This window comes from Crinia signifera, chromosome 3 (assembly GCF_055691185.1).
Source record: "Crinia signifera chromosome 3, ASM5569118v1, whole genome shotgun sequence".
Classification (NCBI taxonomy): Eukaryota; Metazoa; Chordata; class Amphibia; order Anura; family Myobatrachidae; genus Crinia; species Crinia signifera.
Genome location: NC_139219.1, coordinates 77,629,034 through 77,650,724, shown reverse-complemented (window position 1 = coordinate 77,650,724; position 21,691 = coordinate 77,629,034). Strand labels below are relative to the sequence as shown.

The 21,691-nt window shown below is 47.5% G+C and overlaps 1 protein-coding gene across 2 annotated transcripts in view; it reads left to right on the top strand.

Annotated features, from left to right (window-relative positions):
• Nucleotides 1-2,457: 2,457 nt before the first annotated feature.
• The window catches only part of GALM (galactose mutarotase), a 34,985-nt gene continuing 15,751 nt past the window's right edge, over nucleotides 2,458-21,691 (top strand). For both annotated transcript variants that reach the window (XM_083176083.1, XM_083176082.1), the window contains exons 1-3: nucleotides 2,458-2,594; nucleotides 7,447-7,651; nucleotides 19,072-19,226. In XM_083176083.1, coding sequence (XP_083032209.1) covers nucleotides 7,465-7,651; nucleotides 19,072-19,226 — 342 coding nt within the window. In that variant the 5' untranslated portion in view covers nucleotides 2,458-2,594; nucleotides 7,447-7,464. The remainder of the gene's footprint in view (nucleotides 2,595-7,446; nucleotides 7,652-19,071; nucleotides 19,227-21,691) is intronic.

Genomic DNA, 21,691 nt, shown 5'->3' with positions numbered 1-21,691 from the left:
TGGAGATAGGGTTACCACTCGTCCGGTACTATACATTGTCCGGGAACAGAGCAGGGAGGGAGGGTCGGGCAGCCATGCTTCCTCTTACCATCGCTGGAGACTAAGCTCCAGCAGCGATAGTAGCCACTGCTGGCTGGCCCGACGAAGACAGAGCAAATCTGTGACTAATTGAAATCTCGTCCCGGCTCTCACAGCCAATCGGAAGTGGCGGCTCCTGATTGGCTGCCGGACCATGTGAGCTAGCACGAGATTCAAATACTGCAGACCTGCTCTGACAGCCATAGAGCCGCTGGGGGGGGCTGCCCTTCTTAGTTCCTTCAGTTCTCTGCCCGGCTGCCTGCCTCACCACTCCCCCTGCCTGGCCTCACCTCTTACTTCCCCCTTGGCAATGAGCATGTTACCCCTGGCAAAGCATATAACCCCTGGCATAGTGTATGTACCCCCTGGCACAGAGCATGCAATCCCTGACATCGAGCATGAAATATGAAAGGCTTGGCATCAAGAATGAAATGAGCATGTAGGTAAGCAGCACTTATACATAATAGGCTTTACAGTGATTGGTATTATATATAATGGGCATTACAGTGTGTGGCATAATGTGTAATGGGCATTACGGTGTTTGGTATAATGTGTAATGGGCATTACGGCGTTTAATATAATGTGTAATGGGCATTACGATGTTTAATATGACGTGTAATGGGCATTACATTGTTTGGTATAACGTGTAATGGGCATTATGGTGTTTGGTATAACATGTAATGGGCATTATGGTGTTTGGTATAACATGTAATGGATATTACGGTGTGTGGCATAACATGTAATGAACATTATGGCATGCGGTATACTATGCAATGGGTGTGTGTGACGTGTAATCTGCATTATGTTGAACATTTTGTGACTGTCCATATTGTCCCTCCTTTACAAAAAACTTGTTGAGTCCTGGCATAATGTGTAATAGGCATTGCGGTGTATGGCGTAACATGTAATGGGCATAGGCGTGCGCAGCACATTTTATTAGGGGGTGCACTGTCAAAGCGGTGTGCTAGCACCACCTATTGGGCATGTCTAACACCGCCAATCAGGCGTGCACTCACTACAATATAAAATGTCTCTCAGCCACACCATTATATTGTGACAGTGAAACGCGTCAGAAGCTGCCACACTCACTCGCCCCCAACTGCCACCAGTGGACGTACAATACATCTTCAGCCCCACAAGTGGACCTTCCTCATGTTCCATCAACATGGGATGACACAGCTACCATGCTTTCCTATAAGGAAGTAAAGATCTCCCAGAGGAACCGACCAAAAAGGACTGCACTGGTAATTATATCCACCATTTAACATTCCTTGGATCAGGGAAGTTTAATAATCCCCTGTTTCACCAACTGGTCCCCTATTTCACCAACTGGCGACATCAATAGGAGCGGATCCCTTCTCCCCCCCTACAAAATACCGTTAAAAGTGGGCAGTGAGCATTGTTTTTAATTTCCATTTTTTATACAAATGAATATGTATGTGTACCAATAAATGTCATTTTATTTTAAAATCCTCATTGGTTATAGCGCTACCTCTCTTTTTTTGTATTTCTTCTCTGTTGTTTTGGGACCCACTCAGTCCCATAGGTAGCAGCTTTACAAAACACCCCTTGTCAGCGCCCATAGAGCTACACAGTAGCTCCAGCCACACCATTATATCCTGCCTATTTCAGTTTTAATCTTCTAATTACTCTGTGTAACAGTACATGCAAATAAAGTAAAAATCATATCTGGATGACACAGATATGTAGTGATATCACAATGGTGTAATACAATTAATAATGCAAAACACACATAATTGATTGATGGACGCTTATTTTAACAGAATACAGGTCTAAAAAGCAAAAGTCTTTGGTATAAAGGTATTGCTGGTATTACTAGCAGCAATAAGTGTGGGGGTGGGGGCACAGCATTAGGGGGTGCCGGTGCACCCTTAACACTCAATGTGCGCACGCCTATGGTAATGAGCATCACGGTGTGTGGCATAACGTGTAATGGGCATTACTGTGTGTGATGTAACATGTAACTGGCATTATGGTTTGCAAAATCAAGAATGAAATTGAAGCAAAGGTTTAAAAAAAAAAACATAAGGCGGGTCAAGGGGTGGGGCTGGGGGCAGGTCAGTGGGTGGGCTGTGGGTGTGTCAATGGGTGGGCCACTGTCCGGGAATCTCTCAACACAAAGGTGGTAACCCTAGTCACTTATTATATACGATTATTCCCTTTTAGTAATTTCTAATGTAGCATGATTATAAGAGCAGTATAGAAAAGCAGATCCAGACTACACTGGGATTTCAGGTGTCTGTCACACACAGAGCAGGGATAACCTAACCAGAAACACGATTTAGTTGCAGACCAAAGTGCATATAGTAGTCGCTCTTTTCCCACTGACTGACTGTTCCTGTATACTGAGGTTTGGAAATGCTCAGCAGTGATAGGAGGAGGATAGTCTGCCTGCCTTCTGCTCTGCCTCCTCTCCTCCTACAGCTGCTCACACACAGCTCATACACTGTGTAACGCTGATCACATGGGTCTGTGCTCCTGACATTGGCTTTCAGGTTCAGTATTTCCTGTTTTTCTCACTACATAATGGTGCAGATGTTCATTATAATGTTTAATTCTTTGTTAGAGGACATAGAACTCTGTTTGTGTAACTATCTGTACAAAGGTTGCAGTCCCCAGATGCATGAATAACTCATTTGTGCGACTATTTTACCAAAGAGCTCATTGGCAGCAATGTTAACACATTCATGTACTGTGGTGTTTGAAATGCAGACAACATAATAATATTATTATTATTATTATTAATAATAAATAATCAGCAGTTGTGGAAATAGAGTATATACCCCAACACACAGCACTTCAGGATTTAGCAAGCAAGTGAAATGTAATGATTACAACGTTTTGGGGTGATAGACACCTTGTCGTCAGGTATACAGCATCAAACAAGTGTAAAACAAGGTGTTACCTTATATCATGTACATAAGAAAGAGGCCGCCTTCCTCTCGTGTCTCTGTGCCCAGCCGGGACCCCAGGCTGGAAGTGACACAATGACGTGCTGTCCAGGACCCGGCGTCCAGAGATGCCCACCGTTGCTAGGGAACCGGCTTGGTGTCTGAGCACCGGTACTGTGCGGCCAAATCGATAAAGTGCATAGCAGTTCTGTGAAGTGAAAACATACATACATGCAGTGGCGTAGCTACAGGGGTCGCAACGGTCGCACCTGCGACCGGGCCCCTGAGCCAGGGGGGCCGATGGCAGCAGGTCCCCCCGGGCCGCTTAGCCAGTCACAGGCTGCCCTCCTGCGCTGGCCGCGGCTTCCAGAACACGGCCGCGGCTACAGGAAAATGGCCGCCGGCCTCCTGCACTGAGGACATGCCGGCGGCCATTTTCCTGTAGCCGCGGCCGTGTTCTGGAAGCCGTGGTCAGCGCAGGAGGCTGCCTGGCCGCAGCCAGTGACTGGCTAAGCGGCCAGGGAGAGCAGGAGGCTGTCTAACCCCACCGGATCCCCCCCCCTCGCCCAGCAGCAGCAGCAGCAGCAGATGGAGAGGCAGCATTGCAGCAACAATCGTGAGTTGCTGGTGGGAAATTCTGGCACTGTGGGGGCATATGTTTATTTGGCACTGTGGGGGCATTTCTGGCACTGTGGGGGCATATGTGTATTTGGCACTGTGGGGGCATATTATGTGTCTACATTAAAATATAAACAGACCAAGATTTTAATTTTGTTGTATGTAGGGAGGCCCCAAGCTGACCTTTCGCACCAGGGCCCATGAACCTTTAGCTACGCCCCTGCATACATGATTAAAACGTAGCTGGGTTATGCAATGTTTCTTTTAAGCATAGGAATAATGGAATTCAGTCCGATGACTGAGCGCTATGCTATAGCGCTGCATCTAAAGGGATCAGTAGAGCAAAAATCAGCTCCTGTCTGATATATACTCTATCTCCACAACTGCTGATTATCTAACTACTGCAAAGGCACACAGGTTCTGTGACTCATCTGCTCAGAGTGCCGGATTCTGCAAGGAGACCTGCAAAACATGCACTGTGTGGGGTCCTGAGCACCGACTTTGAGAACCTGTGGCTTAGATGACCTCCTCCTGCACAAATTATTTAAATATATGAGGTGCGGCTATTAAATATGGAGACTGCTTGTAAAAAATTAAATAACAATTGATCGGATCCCTCCCAGCATTCCCTGTGACCACCAAGTCACTCCTTGCATTCCCTGCATGCATAAAGGACATCCAGGGTCTAGCGACCATTGCAAAGGGCAGCTCTCATCTGGAGCGCTGGCCTTCGCAAATGGGATTAGTATCGCCGCGATGAGTGGTGGGATGTACCGCAAGAGGTTGGCACATCCCGCCCAGAATGGTAAGCTATAATGGTTGCCGAAGGGTCACAGCTCTATGTATGTTATTTGAGGGCAGACGCAGGGGGCGTGAGGTCTCCGTGCACATTAGACACTAATCTCAATGGGCCTGATGCAGAGATCAATAGCTACCTGTTATCATACTTGCCTGTCTGACTCTCTCCTTCAGGGAGAAAATGCTCTGTTCCTGGACTTCCTCGGTAATGTATGATTGCCATCACCTGTGGTGAGATAGGTAATTGATAAGAATGGTGTTTCACCACAGGTGATCGCAATCATACATTACCAGGGAAGTCCTGGAGAGAGGATTCTCTCCCTCATGGAGAGGGTCAGGTAGGCAAGTATGATCTGTTTGCAGTACATATTGTGTACTTTTACACTGCGCATTCTGCGGTACTGGGCAAGTATGGCCACGGGTTACAGTTGCATCTCAGAATTAGACCAAGGAGTCAGAACTTGGCTGTAACAAGCCACTCTCATGTAGGATCAGTTTGGTTATGTAATGCTTTGCTGCAAGTTTAGGCAGGCGCTAGTCCATGCTGCTGATTATAATGAGTAGCAACCCAAGCTTACAGATGGGAGGCAGGCACACTGCAGTGCCACGTACCATTCTGCATACAGACAAAGAAACATTTATTTCTGCTCATGCTATGGACCAGATGTACTAAGCTTGGAGAGTAATAAAATGGAGAGTGATAAAGTAGCAGCCAATCAGCTCCTAACTACCATGTTACCATACCTCCCAACATGGCCCTCTCCAGGAGGGACACAATGCTCTGCTCTTAGACTTCCCTGGTAATGTAGGATTGCCATCACCTGTGGTGAAACACCTGTCTTATCAATTACCTAGCTCCCCACAGGTGATGGCAATCATACATTAAGAAGAAAGTCCAGGAGCAGAGCATTGTGTCCCTCCTGGGGAGGGTCATGTTGGGAGGCATGTGTTACAGGCTGGGTTTGGAAAATGACAGTTGGAAGTTGGTTGGCTGGTGGTTTATCACTCTCCATCTTATCACTTTTCAAGGCTTAGTACATCTCACCCTATGGGGCCCATTTATCAAGCAATATTTGCGGCTAAATCCTCGAAAACATCCGTTTTTGGGGATTAACCGCAAATATTAAGTAGCACTGAAATGTATTAAAGGGGGACCGCAGCAGGAATCTCCGATCCCTGCTGCGATCTCCCCTGCAGCGCCGCCGGCCGCATCCCCCATAGGTTTCTATGGGGGATGCGAAGCTGCCCGATGTATCAACATCGGGCAGCCCGGCATCGCACCCCTGGGCTATCGCCATTCTGATATGGCGATAGCCCATCGTAGCCTATGGCTACACATCGCACTGCCCGAGCAGCAGTGCGGTCAGCGGGATCGCGGGGGGAGTCGGCGCGGAACCCCCGGCTTACGGCTCAGGGCATCACAGGGGCGGGCTCCTTTCGGAGCCCTGTCCCTGCCCCCTTAAACATAATACATTCAGGTGATATGATCGCGTTTTACAATGCGATCCTGGGCGGTAATATTCCGCGATCTTGATAAATGTGCCCCTTAGTGAGAACATCTATGGCTTTTGGTCAGCTCAGCATCAGGCCCCTTTTCTAACACTGGTTCTCAATTTTGGTCCTCAAGTACCCCCAACAGTTCACTTTTTGTTGGTCTCCTCACAGAATCACAGGTGAAATAATTAGCTCCACCTGTGATCTTTTAAAATGTGTCAGTGAATAATGAGTGCACCTGTGCAACTGCCAGGTGACCTATAAAAGGTGCACAGTTGGGGATACTTGAGGCCCAAGGTTGAGGACCACTGGTCTAACAAACTACATAGACTGCAAGGGGCATTCTCCAACATTCCAGGTTTTATGGCTATCCCTGCTTATTTACAGATGGTATAATCAAGCTGACTTAGGTACAAATGTATACCCCTTTTACACTGCCGCAAAAACCCGGGTCAGACCCTGTGTTGGGTCAACACATGTCCATTTACACGGGACTTCTACCCAGGTCCTGACGTCTTGATAAAGGGTTTGAACACCCGAAACGTTGGCATTCACCCCTGTGTGGGTCTCCCCATTTCTACCCATTTTTGAATTTCTGAATGATACGAGTGCCTAAAAACTTATTTGCATGTATATATCCCTTGTTCGCAGTGTTGCAAGTAAGGGGGTACGGCGTGGTACGGAGTACCTGTAAGAAATATGTTGCAGGTACGCAGTACCACTTACCCCCTGAGCCACTGTCAATTCTATTTTTATTTTAAGTCTAAATATAATGCATCCGCAGCCCGCCCACCCAGCGTTCTGATTGGTGCTTAATGCAGCTACCGGCTACTGCTGATTTAGCCTGTCACACTGACAGGCATCAGCGGCGCTGACAGCATGAAGAGCAGGCTCCACAATTGTAAGCACAAGCTGCCCGGCTCTCCCCCAAGCAAGAGCCAACCCACCCCCAGTCATTCCCTGTTTCTCATTCACTGTCTCCTGATGCCACGCTACTATTGTCGTTTAGTCACTTCTCTAGCTTTGTGTGACCTAGCCCCCTCATGACGCATGGCCACGCCCATTTTTGGTGGAGGCTATCAGTACCACCAAGAAAAAAATTCTACTTGCACCACTGCTTGTTCGGGTTACAGTGCACCGTACCAGTTATTGTACATCAAGCGGAGTGCCAGGCATCATCATCGAGTGTGTATATGTATATATATATATATAAGAGGGGGGTTTCAGGGTGCGCTTAACCTTTGCTGATTGAACGGAATCATTCAAATATAATGAAACAATTTAATAAAAATTGCCCAGAGGGCATAGCAGTGTACAGTAAAAGTTCTAATCACTACAATTACAGTGAATCACCAATAAAAAGTAACAATTTTTCCAAATGATCTACAGTCACAATGGGTATTTTTATACGCTCATAAGCCCTTATATATATATATATATATATATATATATATATATATATATATAATCAGGGTTGCCTACCATGTTATACCAGGAGGTCTGTTCTCTGCATCACTCTTTACTGACAATATATTACATTTTACAGTCACAGTTTACCAGTGCAATGACTTCGGTGACCAGATCTGTGTATGGGAACCTGCCCGGCGGAGGCACTGTGGAGGCGTTTCACCTTGAATCAGACTGTGTAAAGGCAGAAATAATTTCCTTTGGCTGTATCATAACTCGCTTAGAAACTAAAGATAAAGATGGAAATTTCTCAGATATTGTCCTGGGGTTTGATGATTTAAATGGTAAGTTTCAATTTCTCTGCTTTCTACCTCAAAGATCCCTTTACAAACCATAAAGCAGCGTTCTTGCAACTACCCAGTGAAAATGAAACTATATATAATGTTGTGGGTTTACAGCAGGGTTGGCCCCCCAGAAATGCAAACGCTTTGGCAACACCCCCCCAGTGTGCCTCCTATGATTCCACCTCACCCCTTTCACTCCCAGTGGTGGCTCCGCCCCCCTGCCTCATTGAGCTGGCTGCAGCCAGAAAGTAGGCAAGCCTGGTTTACAGAGGCCTATGAAAGCTAAAGCTTCAAATGCTAGTCTGCTACCTTCTGTGTTTGTGCATGTGTGAGATAAAAAGAGATGTAGTTCCACTTCAAGCCAACAGATGGCAGTGTTTGCAAGGCAGACACTGCCAACAGATGGCAGTGTTTGCAAGGCAGACACTAGACATATATATTATAGATAATAAAAGCCCAAAGTTGCTCCTGCTAGCTCTGGGGAAACACATGTTTTATTTAATGCTGTCGGGCCACTAGATGGTGCCCATTGGGGCAAATTCAAGTGTTGCTCTATTTGGGTCGCCAGTGCTGACATTACTGTTATCTTGTCCAGGCTGGTAACTCTTCTGTTCATAAAAGTCCTCTGATACAGTCTTCAAGTTCCATTTTCCTTACCTTCTAAAAGCACTGACAAACAATGACAATTTATTGATATAATACGAGGACTCACACTGGACTAGTGAGTAAAAGGACTTGGGGGGATGCTCTAACATCCGCGCCCCCTTACCGCCGGCTACCGCAAACATAATTATCGCATATGATCTAACATATGCGATAATTATCACAAAAGACAGCTCTTGCACCCCCTCCCTCTCTTACCCGGCTGCTGGTGCTGCAGGGGGGGCTGGCTCTCCTCCTCCCTGCACCTGGAAGAGGATGTAAAGTGCAGAGAGGAGGAGGTCACATGTTCGGGCAGCACAGCTCTGTGCTGCCGGGACACAGGTGAGGGGGGGTTGGTGCGGGGCGGCGGTAGGTCGGTGCGGGGCAGGTTGATAACCGAGTTTTTACCGCATTTTTAGTTTAGAGAATCTCCCCCCTTGGCTATTTGGTATGCTGAAAGCTTAAGTTTTATTTTTAAACCATATCAGAACAATTATTAGCTTTTTCTCTTGGTGAGTAAAGGCCCCATCCACAAGTTAGATATTGGCCACTTTTCATTCAATTTCGAGCTTTGAGAACGAGGGATTGGAGGGAAATTACATGTGATGTGACACTTTTCATCCGATCCCTCATTAAAATTGTAAAAAATTAAGCCAAAATCGCACTGTGTGTATGACCTTTTAGCGGGCATGGCTGGCAACCATTGCAGTGCCAGGCACTTCTTATAAGGCACAAGCTAGAGGGGAACGTTTTTGCTTTCTTTTTTTTAACTAAGAGAGCTCTTCCTGAATCAAGTATTAAATACTAGGAGAAAAAAAAAGTAAGGTGTGTGTGTGAGTGAATTCTGCCATGAGGGGTGTCCCCCAGCAGGTGGCATCTCTTCCTTTACAGGCTACACTGTTCTGCTGGAGGCTCTGTCTTAAGCCATACATACTCTATGGCAGGCATGTCCAAACTATGGCCCTCCAGCTGTTGTAAAACTGCAAGTCCCATCATGCCTTGCCACAGTTTTACTATTAGGGAATGCTAAAACTATGGCAAGGCATGCTGGGATGTGTAGTTTCACAACAGCTGGAGGGCCACAGTTTGGACATGCATGCTCTAGGGCAACTTCTTCCAGTTTAGGGCTGCAGGATCGGATGTGTTATATCGAATGTGACACCATGCATAATATCGGACTTGCTGTCAAATACATGCCATTTGGATGCTTTTTATTTGATTGCGGTGTAATCGCACAGAAAGTGGCCAAATTACTTGTATATCGCATAGTGTATGGGCACCTTTAGTCTCAGCCTGAATCTCAGCTACAGGGAAGTCCAGAGCTGAAATTTTCTTTTAACTTTCTGGGGGAGATTCTCTAAACTAAAAATGCGGTAAAAACCCCATTATCGGGGCTTTTACTGCATTTTGGGATGCTCTAAGCATCCCCCGCCGGGTTACCGCGACGGGGGGCATCGCCAGAAAAATCTGTCGATGCCCCATAGAAGCCTGTGGGCTTCTAACGCAACCCACCACTGCCCTGCACCGACCCCCCCCCCCCTCACCTGTGTTCGGGCAGCACAGAGCTGTGCTGCCCGGACCTGTGACCTCCTCCTCCCCGCACTATGATCCTCTTCCGGGTGCAGGGAGGAGGAGAGCCCGGCGCAGTAGCGCCAGTAAGGGAGGGAGGGGAGAGCCGCTGGGTCCCGGTGGGACCTGCTGACTCTTACCGCAAAGGACAGCTCTTAACGGAAGAGCTGTCATTTGCCATAATTATGTATGCGATGAGCGGTAGAGGGGGTGGAGCTGGGCTGCTGATGTTTGAACATCCCGCCCTCTGTCTACAGAACTCGTTATCTTTAGTGTGCTCTATGTGGGATACTCGATTATTTGCTAATTTCCTGCTGTAAGCCCTGCGGCGCAGGAAAGGCTATTTAATTAAATCAGGATACCAGGTTCAGAAACCCTCTGATTCTTTGTAAACTGCCTAATGATGCCACAATGCTTAGTAACGTTAATACCATTGCATCTATATTAACATTTCTCAGTACATGATTCCCAGTATGTGACTTCCACCAGACATTTAGCTGGTAAGCCAATGGTCTAGTGTCAGTGTTTCCTTTCCTTGGTCCTCAAAGAACACTAGCATTCCAGGTTTTAAGGATATCTCTGCTGGAATACAGATGATTAAAACAAAAATAACTGAGGTATTAATTAAGTCACCTGTTCTCAAGTATGGCTATGGTTAAAAACTGGACTGTTAGTGTGTCTTGGGGGACTGAGGATGGAAAATGCTGGCCTGGTGACTCTAGTCCCAGCTCTCTATCACCTCCACACTATAGGTGTCCACACACTGTTTGATTATCACATTTTAATTCACACAGTGTTTATTTTTCCTTGCAATTCGGTGCGCGCTCCGGCATAATCTATATCGCAAGGCAAAAAGCAGGTGCAGGCAGGTATTTTGTAACTAGATTACATGTACCCTGTAATTTACTATTGTAGTGTAGTCAAAAATCGGGTGTAGTTCAAAAATCATGTGGTTCGAATCAGTGGGAGACCTGTATGTCGAGGATAATCTCGTTCCCTTTAGTTACCTACAACAGAAATTTAATATCCCCAAACAGGATTTTTTCATTTATCTTCAAATCAGAAGCTGGTTACACTCACACCTTGGTACACCTCCCAAAAACCCATACTTTCCAGCCTTTCTTAAAACAAAGACCTGTGACTACTCACATAAAGGTGGCATATCATGGTGGTACTCATACTTATTATCCTTGGATAGTAAGACCAAATTGAAACCTCAATCCCTATGGGAGAGAGATTTGAACAAATCTTTTTTTTTTTTTCCATCAATAGATTTTTATTGACACAAATTTATATATGGGGTACAGAAAAGAAAAGGGGAGAGCCATGGGGGGGGGGAAGGGGGTGGGGGGGGGGGAGGGCGGGACTGCAATCGGGGGGTGAAAACAATATAGGACAATAATAGATTACATACAGAGTTTTATACATGCCCATAGCAGATATAATAGAACGCTACGCAGAGCGAGCTGAAGACAGACATACAATACAAATTTGGTATAAAGTTAGACTAGAGTGGGAAGCCTCAGTCAGACCTAGGTAGGGGGTGAGGGAGGGTCTGGATCCGAGTCTGGGGGTTCATTCAGGCTAAGGAGGGTGGTTTGTCCAGGCATGGTTGAGGGGAAGAGTCTCGTGCCCTCTCTAGCAGACATATATGTGTGCCAGGGAGCCCATTTAGAGTGAGGTGAGGAAGGATTAGGGGAGTGGGGCTGAAAACCTGTTTCCATGAGGAAATGGTGGTTTATTTTTAGCAGAACCTGGAGAAAAGGGGGGGGGGAGGGCTGTTTCCAGTGTTGAGCTAGGTTTGCTCTTGCCGCTATAAGGATGTGTCCGAGGACATAGGTTTTCCCACACGGGAGATCCTGTGGGTATACGTGGAATAAAGCTAGGAGTGGGTCGGGGACAAGGGATAGTTGTATCACTTCTGAGATGAGTTTAAAAACCTCACCCCAGTATGCCTTGAGCTTGTGGCAGGACCAGAAAATGTGGTAGATGGAACCTATATTTCCGCATTGTCGCCAACACATATTGGAGCACGTTGGCCAAAAGGTGTGAAGGCGATCTGGAGTTAAGTAGAGGCGGTTTATCAGTTTGATATGCATCTCCGAGTGGTTGAGACAGCGGGACATTGTGTAAGAGGATAGGAATATCTTACACCATTGAGGGCCAGAGAGCTGAATGCCCAGATCAGATTCCCATTTTTTATGAGCAGGAGATTTGGTGAACTCTGTAGGGGTCATGAGTGAGTCGTACCAGAAAGAGATATCTCCTCTGGAGAGTGTCTGAGAGGGACGGGATAGGATCGACTGGTGGCGGGGGTCTATAGTGGGACAGCTGGAGAAGTGGGAGTTCCACCAGTGTGCCACCTGGAGATAGTGGAGATACTCGTGGGGGGGGAGAGAGTATGCTTCCTGAAGGTAGGGAAACGGGCGGATTGAGTTGGCGACGACTATGTCTCCTAGAGCTGTGATCCCCCTTTGTTTCCAAAGGGTGAGGTTGAGGTTGGGGATTAGTTTCGCTACAGTTGTGATGGGGAGGGTAGTGATAAGGGAGGAAGAGGCACGCAGGGAGGACAGTAATTGGTCCCATGCATATAGGGTAGCGGACGTTGTTGGCAGAAGGGAAGGTAGAGGGGGCCTGATGTGTTTTGGGATCTTGAGGAGGTCGCTAAGAAGAATATTGGGGGAGTGGCGTTGTTCAATATCTACCCAAGCTCTATGAGTAGGGCTTTCAGAATAGTGTTTGGATGGGGCAAGTAGGCAGGCTAGTTGGTATTGGAAAAGGTCTGGGAGGTCAAGACCTCCATAAGCTCTTGGGAGTGTCATTCTGGAGCGGGCCATGGTGGGGGGTTTGGATGCCCAGACATATTTTGTCAGGATAGAGGTAGCTTGTTGAAGGGACTTTTTAGGAAAGACATAGGGGATAGTGCGGAACAGATACATTAGTTTGGGCAGGAGCGACATTTTAAATGCTGCCATCCTGCCCATCCATGAGATTTCATAGGCCAACCAAGATCTGGATAGTAACGTAAGGGAAGCTAAGAGGGGGGAAAGGTTGACGTCAAATACTGTCGCCATATTGGGTGGGATGTGGATACCTAGGTATTTTATGGAGGTGGTTTGCCAGTTGTAGGTATAGGAGGTTTTCAGGAGGGGGAGCTGGTCTGTGAGATTGATTGGCAGTGCATCGGTCTTGGAAGTATTGAGTTTATAGTAGGATGCGGCGCTGTATGCAGTTAGTGTCTCGTGGACGTGTGGGAGCGTGTGGATGGGGTCTGTCACGAATAATAACACGTCGTCCGCAAAGAGGCTTAATTTATGCTTATTGGGGCCCACCTGGAGGCCGGGAATGTTGGGGTTTTTGCGGATGGCTGTGGCCAATGGTTCGATAGATAGGACAAATATTAGTGGTGAGAGTGGACAACCCTGCCTTGTGCCATTGGTGATATTGAAGGGGGAGGAAAGAAAGCCATTGCTGAACACTCGGGCCGAGGGGGAGCTATATAATGACATGATTGATGATAGTATACGATCTCTGAAGCCGAAGCGGGACAGGACTTCCTGCATATACTGCCAATTAAGGCGGTCGAATGCCTTTTCGGCATCGAGTGAGACGAGAAGAAGATCCTGATTAGCTGTCAGGGAGTCTATTAAGTTAAAGACTCTCCGGGTATTGTCCGGGGCTTGGCGTCCCGGAACAAACCCCGTCTGGTCCGGGTGTATCAGCAAGGGTAGGTAGAGATTGATTCGGGACGCCATTAATTTGGCGAAGATCTTGATATCGCTGTTCAAGAGGGCTATAGGGCGATAGTTTTGGCACAGGGCAGGGTTCTTACCGGGTTTTGGGATAGTGATGATTCTGGCTTCTAAGAGTTCAGGGGGGGCGCGTCCGAGCGAGGAAAGTTCATTGAACAGGTCAGTAAGGTAGGGGGAGAGCAAATCACTAAAGGTTTTATAGAAATCTGTAATGAACCCATCGGGCCCTGGGGCCTTATTGCGCGGGAGTGCCTTTATAACTGACTGGACCTCCAAACGGGACCAGGGGGCATTTAAAGCGTCTAGTTGGTCCTGGGAGAGGGTGGGTAGATGTAGGCTCTCGAGAAAGCTGTGGATAGAGGCGGGGGTGGGCTGCGGCGTGGAGGGGTCCTTGGAGAGGTTATATAGGTTGGAATAGTAATCTGCGAACTGGTTGGCTATATCTTTAGGGTTTTGTATTTTCTCTTTGTTGGGGGCTGTAATGTATTTAATACGGTTTCTGGCCTGCTGGGCGCGTAGCTTCCGGGCCAACATTCTACCCGATCTGTTGCTTGCCAGGTAAAACCTGTGTCTTATTCTATTTAAGGCCGATTGGGTACGGGTGAGGAGCAATTTCTGTAATTGGCTCCGAACCGACGCCAGCTCTACTTTCAGGGAGTTAGAGGGAGTAGCTTTGTTTCTGGCATCTAGTTCCACTAATTTAGCCTCTAGGGCTTTTTGAGTTGCGGTGGCATTTCTCTTCAGAGTTGCCCCAGCTTGAATAGCAGCCCCTCTTGTGACCGCTTTAAAAGCGCACCAGTGGTTGATCACCGAGGTGTCTGAAATTTTATTGTTGGACATATATAATTCCATGGATTTTTGGATGGTGCTTTTGGCTGCTGGGTTAGATAGTAGGTGAGGGAACAGGCGCCAGGGTCTAGGGGGGATTTTAGAGGGATGGAAGTTCCATTGCCACACCACTGGGGCGTGGTCAGACCACGTGATTGGGAGAATGTCAACTTCTACGGAGTGCTGGAGGGCCCACTTGTCGCAGAGAATATAGTCAATTCTCGAGTAGGTGTTGTGTACTTGGGAGTGGAAGGTGTATTCCCGTCCTGTGGGGTAGGTTATTCTCCATGTGTCATATAAGTCGAACTCTGCTAGAAGACTACGGAAGGCTGACGATTGATTATCTGTGTGAGGTTGGTGACTAGAGGGGAGGTGGGATTTGTCCAGGCGTGGGTCTAATGTTAGGTTAAAGTCTCCTAATACTATTAGGGAGCCCTTAGTGGTTTTTTGTAATAGGGTGAAGAGTTTACGGAGGAAGGCCACTTGATTCGTGTTGGGGGCATAGATACAGACTATTGTCGTAAGTCTGTCCTCCAGAGAGCCGGTTAAAATCAGGTACCTTCCGTTCTTATCTGCAGTCTGGGATTGACATATAAAGGGGGTATATCTGTTAAATAGAATGGCGACACCATTACGTTTAAAGGGTCCGTTGGCGTAGAAGGCAGTCGGGTAGTTGGAGTCTCTAAATGTGGGTGGACGGGGAGAGGCGAAGTGGGTCTCCTGGAGGGCCACAATGTCTGCTTTCTGTTTGTGGAAGTATGACAATGCCATTCTGCGCTTGTGTGGGGAGTTCAGCCCTTTAACATTTAGTGAGAGTAACTTAGGCATTACTGGGTGTTAAGTAGTGCGGAGAGGTAACAGCTACATCTATGAAGGGAGGGCATAGAGGGGGGGGAGTAGGTGGAAGTAGTGCAGTCCACGGGAGGGGAGGGAGGGGCTTGGGAGGGATAGTATGTTGACAGAGGGGGGAGAGCAAGGATAGGAGAAAACAAAAGGGTCCAATAACTAGGACCCGCACAACTACTGCAGGGGAAAAGAAAAGCATTTTCGTGCAGTAGTATATGGAGAGGTTGGGGGTGGTGGCCTGGCGACTCTGGTTATAGAGCGGGGGGGAAAGGTTTGGCCACCTCTCCAGTAACGACATTTTTAACTAAACAAACATTTAATATATGTTTTAGGACATAACGTATAACTATAACAGTCCACCTGAGAACTCAGGGGGGGAAACACTCTATAACAATGGTAAAACCCTGTCAAGGCTACTTAAGATACTGAGGTACAGGGTCCCCAACCAGTGGGGAACAGTGAACTATAAGAGAATAAAAGAGCCCTAAACAGGCTAACAGTGTGCTGCTACAAACTATGAGCAGCAAAGTCCCAGTGCATCTAGGCCTGCACCATTGATGGATAATGAAAAGTAATACTTAGCATTGAGGCCTCAACCCGCAGTGGGGAGGTGGTGGAGGACCGTTGGCATGGGAAGTCCATCTTTAGGTAAGAGAGTGGTAAGCGGGAGATGGGCATCAAGTGTCGGTCCACTCCTGGCGAAGAGGTTGTGGGCGCTTCTGCCCTTGGGGGGCAGTGATGGAGATGTCCCAGTCTAGCAGAAGTTTCACCCCGGCATCTAAGGATGAAATTGTATAGGTGGTGTCTTCATGAGTGATGATTAACTTCACCGGGAACCCCCACCTGTACCGGATCTCGTGATTGCGTAGTGCCAGGGTAATAGGAGCAAACGACCTTCTGCTGGCCAGTGTTGCGGGGGAAAGGTCTTGGAACACCTGGAGGCCTCCTAGCGTGTCTGAGAGCTTTGCGTCGCGGGCCGCCTTAAGTATACGTTCTTTAACTGTATAGAAATGGACCCGGAGTAGGGTGTCTTTGGGTAGGTCGGTTGAGATCGTTTTGGGTCGTGGCAGGCGGTGGATACGATCAATGAGGAGGTCCTTGGGATCGACTGAGGGGAGGAGCCTGCGGAACAGTGCTGTGGCATATCCTTCTAGTTCAGCGTTGGTCACCGATTCTGGGATGCCTCTGATTTTAATATTGTTCCTTCTGGATCTGTCCTCCAGATCAGCTAATTTGGCTCTATACTGGTCCATCTCAAGTTGTTGGCGGTCATAGGATGATACGAGAGCATTATGAGATGTGACCAGTTCCTCCATCTTCTTCTCCAGGTGGTCCGTTCTGTCACCGATTGCCACTAGTTCCGTTTTAACCTCCCGAATGGCCAATTTGAGGTCTCTGGCCAATTCAGCCTGGAATGCCGAAAAGACTTGGCACAGCGACTTCACCGTCACCGGTTCGTCTGATTCCGCATCTATGCCAGCCAATCCAGAGGGGGGGTTGGGCTCTGGTAGGGCACTCGGGTGGCTATACACTTGTTTCAAAGGACTTGGTTGAAGTTGGGGGGTTTGTGGAGATTTTCTAGCAGGCATGTTGATCTTGGTTGGCGCGACTTCTCTAGGCCTCTTTGGGGGCATGACGCAGGCAGACACTGATTAAATGTATGGAGAGGAAATAGAGATCGGGCACAGTGGGGTCCCCTATAGCAATTGCGTTTTCACATGGGGGTTGGCAGGCTGTAGTCGTCACAGGGAGGCAGCCATGTGGTTACATTGGTCACATTAAGCTCTGGTAGGTGGCTTTGGCAGAGGGGGGGAGGGGGGTGGGAGCAAGATGGACTTTGTGGAGCCCGATCACCAGGGGGATAGAATAGCCGCAGCTCAGGGCAGGGCTAATCCATGTGGTAGAGGCAGTCCTGTATAGGCGGAGAGGTGAACTCCGTGATGTGGGGGAAACTGGGTGTAGTGGGGCGCAAGGTGAGGTAAGTTAGCGTGGTCCCTGAGGCGGGGAAAGGTCTATATGCCTCCACCTGTGGAGGTCGCCAGTTAGTGTTAGGGACCTGGGGGGGAAGATGGCGGACACCACGTGGGCGCGTGTGGCGCTTGAGGCTCGGGGATGGTGCCTCTGATATATAGTGGAGAGGGGGATAAGACCTCCGGGAGATGTGCTCTGCAAGTGGGGGTACTACACCCTCGCTGGGGTCCCACCTGTTCTGCAGGGATGGTGCGCGGATGGAGACGTCGCGTCACAGGCCCCTGTCTCCAGCTCCGGCGTCCAAGCTCCGGTAAGCTGCGTATGGGGGAGATGCAGGGAACGGGGGTGGGCACCAGCGTGCAGCAGGCAGCGATGGCGGGTGTCTGCAGAGGGGGGGACAGGGCTCACCTGGGGACTGCGCCTCCCTTCGCGCCGTCGCTCCGATTCCGGCCCCAAACTCGAGGTCCCGGCTTCCGTTCCCGGACCAGGCCGCAACCCGCGGCAGCCCTTAAAAGAGCTGCCCGGCTCCGCTGCCTTGGACCGGAGGTTCCGGGGGATGCCTCCCTCACAGGGGGTGTCGGAGGTAGGGTCTGATGGTCTCTGGGGGTGCAGGGTATGCTGAAAAGTTACTGTTGCACCGGGAGCTCACTGCAAACGCGTCTTCCCAGCTTGCGTGCCAGGCCACGCCCCCTTGAACAAATCTTTTAATGAAGAGGATGGAGAATATTTTCAGAACCTGCTTTAAGATCTCCCGCTGCATTAACCACTCCGAAATGTTCTTTAAACTCATCCATAGGGCTTACTTTACCCCAGCCAGACTACACAAGATCTGGCCTACGTCCTCTAACCTATGCTGGAGAAAATGCGGTAATATTGGGGACATTTTCCACATATTTTGGGCATGCCCACTGCTGAAGTCTCTCTGGGGGGAAGTATTCCATCTTATGAGCTCAATCTCAAACCGACCCATTCTCCCTGACCCATCCATGGCGCTTCTCCATGTTTTCCCAGTACAATTCTCTGTTGCAGACAGATATATCCTGGGACACGTCCTAATAGCCACCAAGGCCTGTATAGCTAAAGGGTGGAAATCAGAGGCTGTACCATCTATAGAATGTATACAAAACAAGGTGCACAAACATTTTATTTATGAAACTACTAACGCCAAATACTCCTCATCTACAAACTCGCTATGCATGAAGTGGCTCGGATGGTCTGTCTTCTTGGAAAGGACAGACCACCCGAACATACACAGCAGCATCCCAGACCTATCAGCACTAAACCCCCAGTAGCTCCCTGCCTTTCTGTTTAGTGACGTTTCCCAACCATAGTAGATGCAGACTATAACATTGGTGTAGTATTCTGACTTGCTGATCTAAATGAGACATTGACATTTACAATGTATTACCTCTTATGTGCCTCCCCCCCCCCCTTCTTTTGTTTTGTTTCTTTCTGTACCCCCCTGCTATATTGTATATGTTTCTGAAAAAAATTCAATAAAAACTTAATATTAAAAAAAAATCAAATCATGTGGTTCAAATCGCACCCAGTGTACAGTACAAATTGTATAGCACAAATCGCACCATGTGTGGGCACCAGAATACATGCAGCACTATAAGTCTGTGATACCTATGCACTGAAGAATTTTAAGGTCTCACATGTCATGTGTTAGGCCTATCTCCTGTTAAAGCGATTAGTACAGTAACCCGGGAGGGTAAAACGCATTGTTTGCTATAAAAAGCATTAAAGCCATAGTTTAATGTTAGCAGCTTAAAACATTTGCACATTAGTTTTTTGTGTTGCATTTTCCAGGTTATACAAATAAGCATCCCTATTTCGGAGCAGTGATTGGACGTGTTGCGAATAGGATCGCCAAGGGTAAATTCACTGTGGATGGCCAGGATTACCAGTTACCTATCAACAATGGACCAAACAGCATACATGGGGGGCTTAAGGGCTTTGACAAGGTAAGGAAGAGGGTTCTGAAATAGAGGCATGTATTTATAATCCATTGTAATAATTTAATTTATTTGGTACCTGGTCAACAGGCAATAGGTCGACACACAAAACAAAGGTTAAAATGGTCTTGGTCAACATTGACAAAAGGTCAACACTAAGGGTAGGCATGTCAATAGTTGACACTGGAAAGGTCAACACAAGTCTTTCATGTTTTTTTTTTTAAACCTAAGTTAATTGTAAGGGCGCCTTTATATGGGTAGTTTCCTAATGAGCAGCTGCTTCCGGGGGTGGCAGTTCCCCAATAAAAAACAAACAAGAGAAAGACAGAAATGGAGCAGCGCTAAAACACAATCACGAGTGCATGCATCAATTAAAAAGATGACAATTTAATGACATATTAAAAATACATAACCAACATTAATGTTAATATTAGGGGGGGACCTGTTGGAGTAATAAAAAGTCACCAATGGGGGGTTGATATAACCTGCATAGATCGAAGTTTGCGTCCAAAAACATTGGATGGTATTCCTGAATGTCCTAATGGTCTCCTGGTTCCGATCCCGTTGGCAAATGATGTTTTGTAGCCAGCCCAGGGGACCTTTATAATGGAAGTCCGATAGGTCAGGTTGTTGAAAACGGTACAGTAACGCTGATGGCAGATTGAAGGACAAGATCCAAAGTGAGCAGGTGGTCAAAACTCCTCTCCAACTGGTGGTAGATATTTTTTCTCCAATGTCAGGTCCAGCAACACCAACGCATTTCGCTGTGTATACTCACAGCTTTGTCAAGGTGTAATGGATGGCAGGAAGGTCCACTTTTTATACCTGACTTCCGTTCAGCCTCCTCCACCGCGCGTGATTGCCGCCGGCAATTGGCGGCAATCACGCGCATTGGAGAAAAAATACCAGGAATACCATCCAACGGACTCACTCTGTATTTGGACGCAAACTTCGATCTATGCAGGTTATATCAACCCCCCATTGGTGACTTCTTATTACTCCAACAGGTCCCCCCCCCATCTTAACATTTATGTTGTTTATGCATTTTTAATATGTCATTACATTGTCATCTTTTTAATTGATGCATGCACTCGTGATTGTGTTTTAGCGCTGCTCCATTTCTGTCTTTCTCTTGTTTTTTTTTTTTTTTAAACAGACCCGTTCCTAATCCAAATGGGCATAAAGGGAGAATATAATAGTGTGCCCAAAAGCATGGCAAGCACAGTGGTACACGAATACGGTGTCCGTGTCCACAAATGTCGACAACCCCCCCCCCCTCCAAAAAAAAAAAAACACGAGAAATACATATGTTGACTTTTTGCTTGTGTCGCTCTTTTGTCAATGTCAACCTTTTTCATGTGTCAATTTATTGACTGTCGACCTAGACCTAATAATCCACACCCTAATCATTTAATATCAGATCCATCTCCTGGTATAAAGCGTATTGATAAAGTTAATGTGACTTAACTTAAATCTCATTTATCATTAATGATGTTGATGCTCATCCAGGTATTGAACTATCCATCTTGGACTCAGTGAACCTCAATTTAGCTCAGGTAAAACATAAAAAGAATTGGTACTTCCTCATCTTTGCGGCCACTGTTTTTGCTACGGAATTTATGTAGCACCATTGTCCCCTCGCTGGCTTGCTTTATTCACCAAAGGGTGGGGTACTTCCTCGCTAAAAATCGGTATGTAGCGGTTAAGCAGCGACTAACGTAACTGGCATAGCTGTGGCCTGAAAAATGTACCAAAGAACTCTTTTAAGGTTTGTGTGATGAGAGCACATATTGTTAATCCATTTTAAAGTGTTTCGGATCCAATCAGATCATCAGATGCTCATAGGAGTGCTGGATAACCGCATTTACCTTTTCTTTACCTTACTATAGCCATTGGTACTTCTTTTGGTACTCTTTACCTAGAACGGCGCCCATTGCGGGCATCGCATGTACATCGCATGTACATCGCATGTACATCACATGCCATTATAATGGCATGCGATGCGACCGATGCGATGCACGCGATTTCACATAGAAATGCATGTAAAATGTAAATCGCGTCGGTCGCATCGTATGCGACCAAAAATCGCATGCGATGCGACCGACGCGATAACCGCGATTTTACATAGGGAACAATGTTAAATGACCCAATTGACCCGATTTTACATAGGGAACAATGTTAAATGGCCCACAGAGCCCAAATAGCCACCCTCAAGTGTGAAATGGCCCCCCCAATTGTTAACGCCACACCACAATCAACGTCAACCCAAAGCGTGGCGAGCGCAGTGAGCCTGCGAGGGGCGGCGGTGCGCGTCCTCCTACCTTTTCATACCCCCACTATCCACGTCGGCGTGGAGTCGAGAATAGAAAGCCCGAAGCATGGCGAGCGGATGCGGATACCTGTGGAGCCCGCGAGGGGACGCGGATACCTGTGAATATATCCGCGTCCCCTCGCGGGGCTCGTTGCATTTGCCA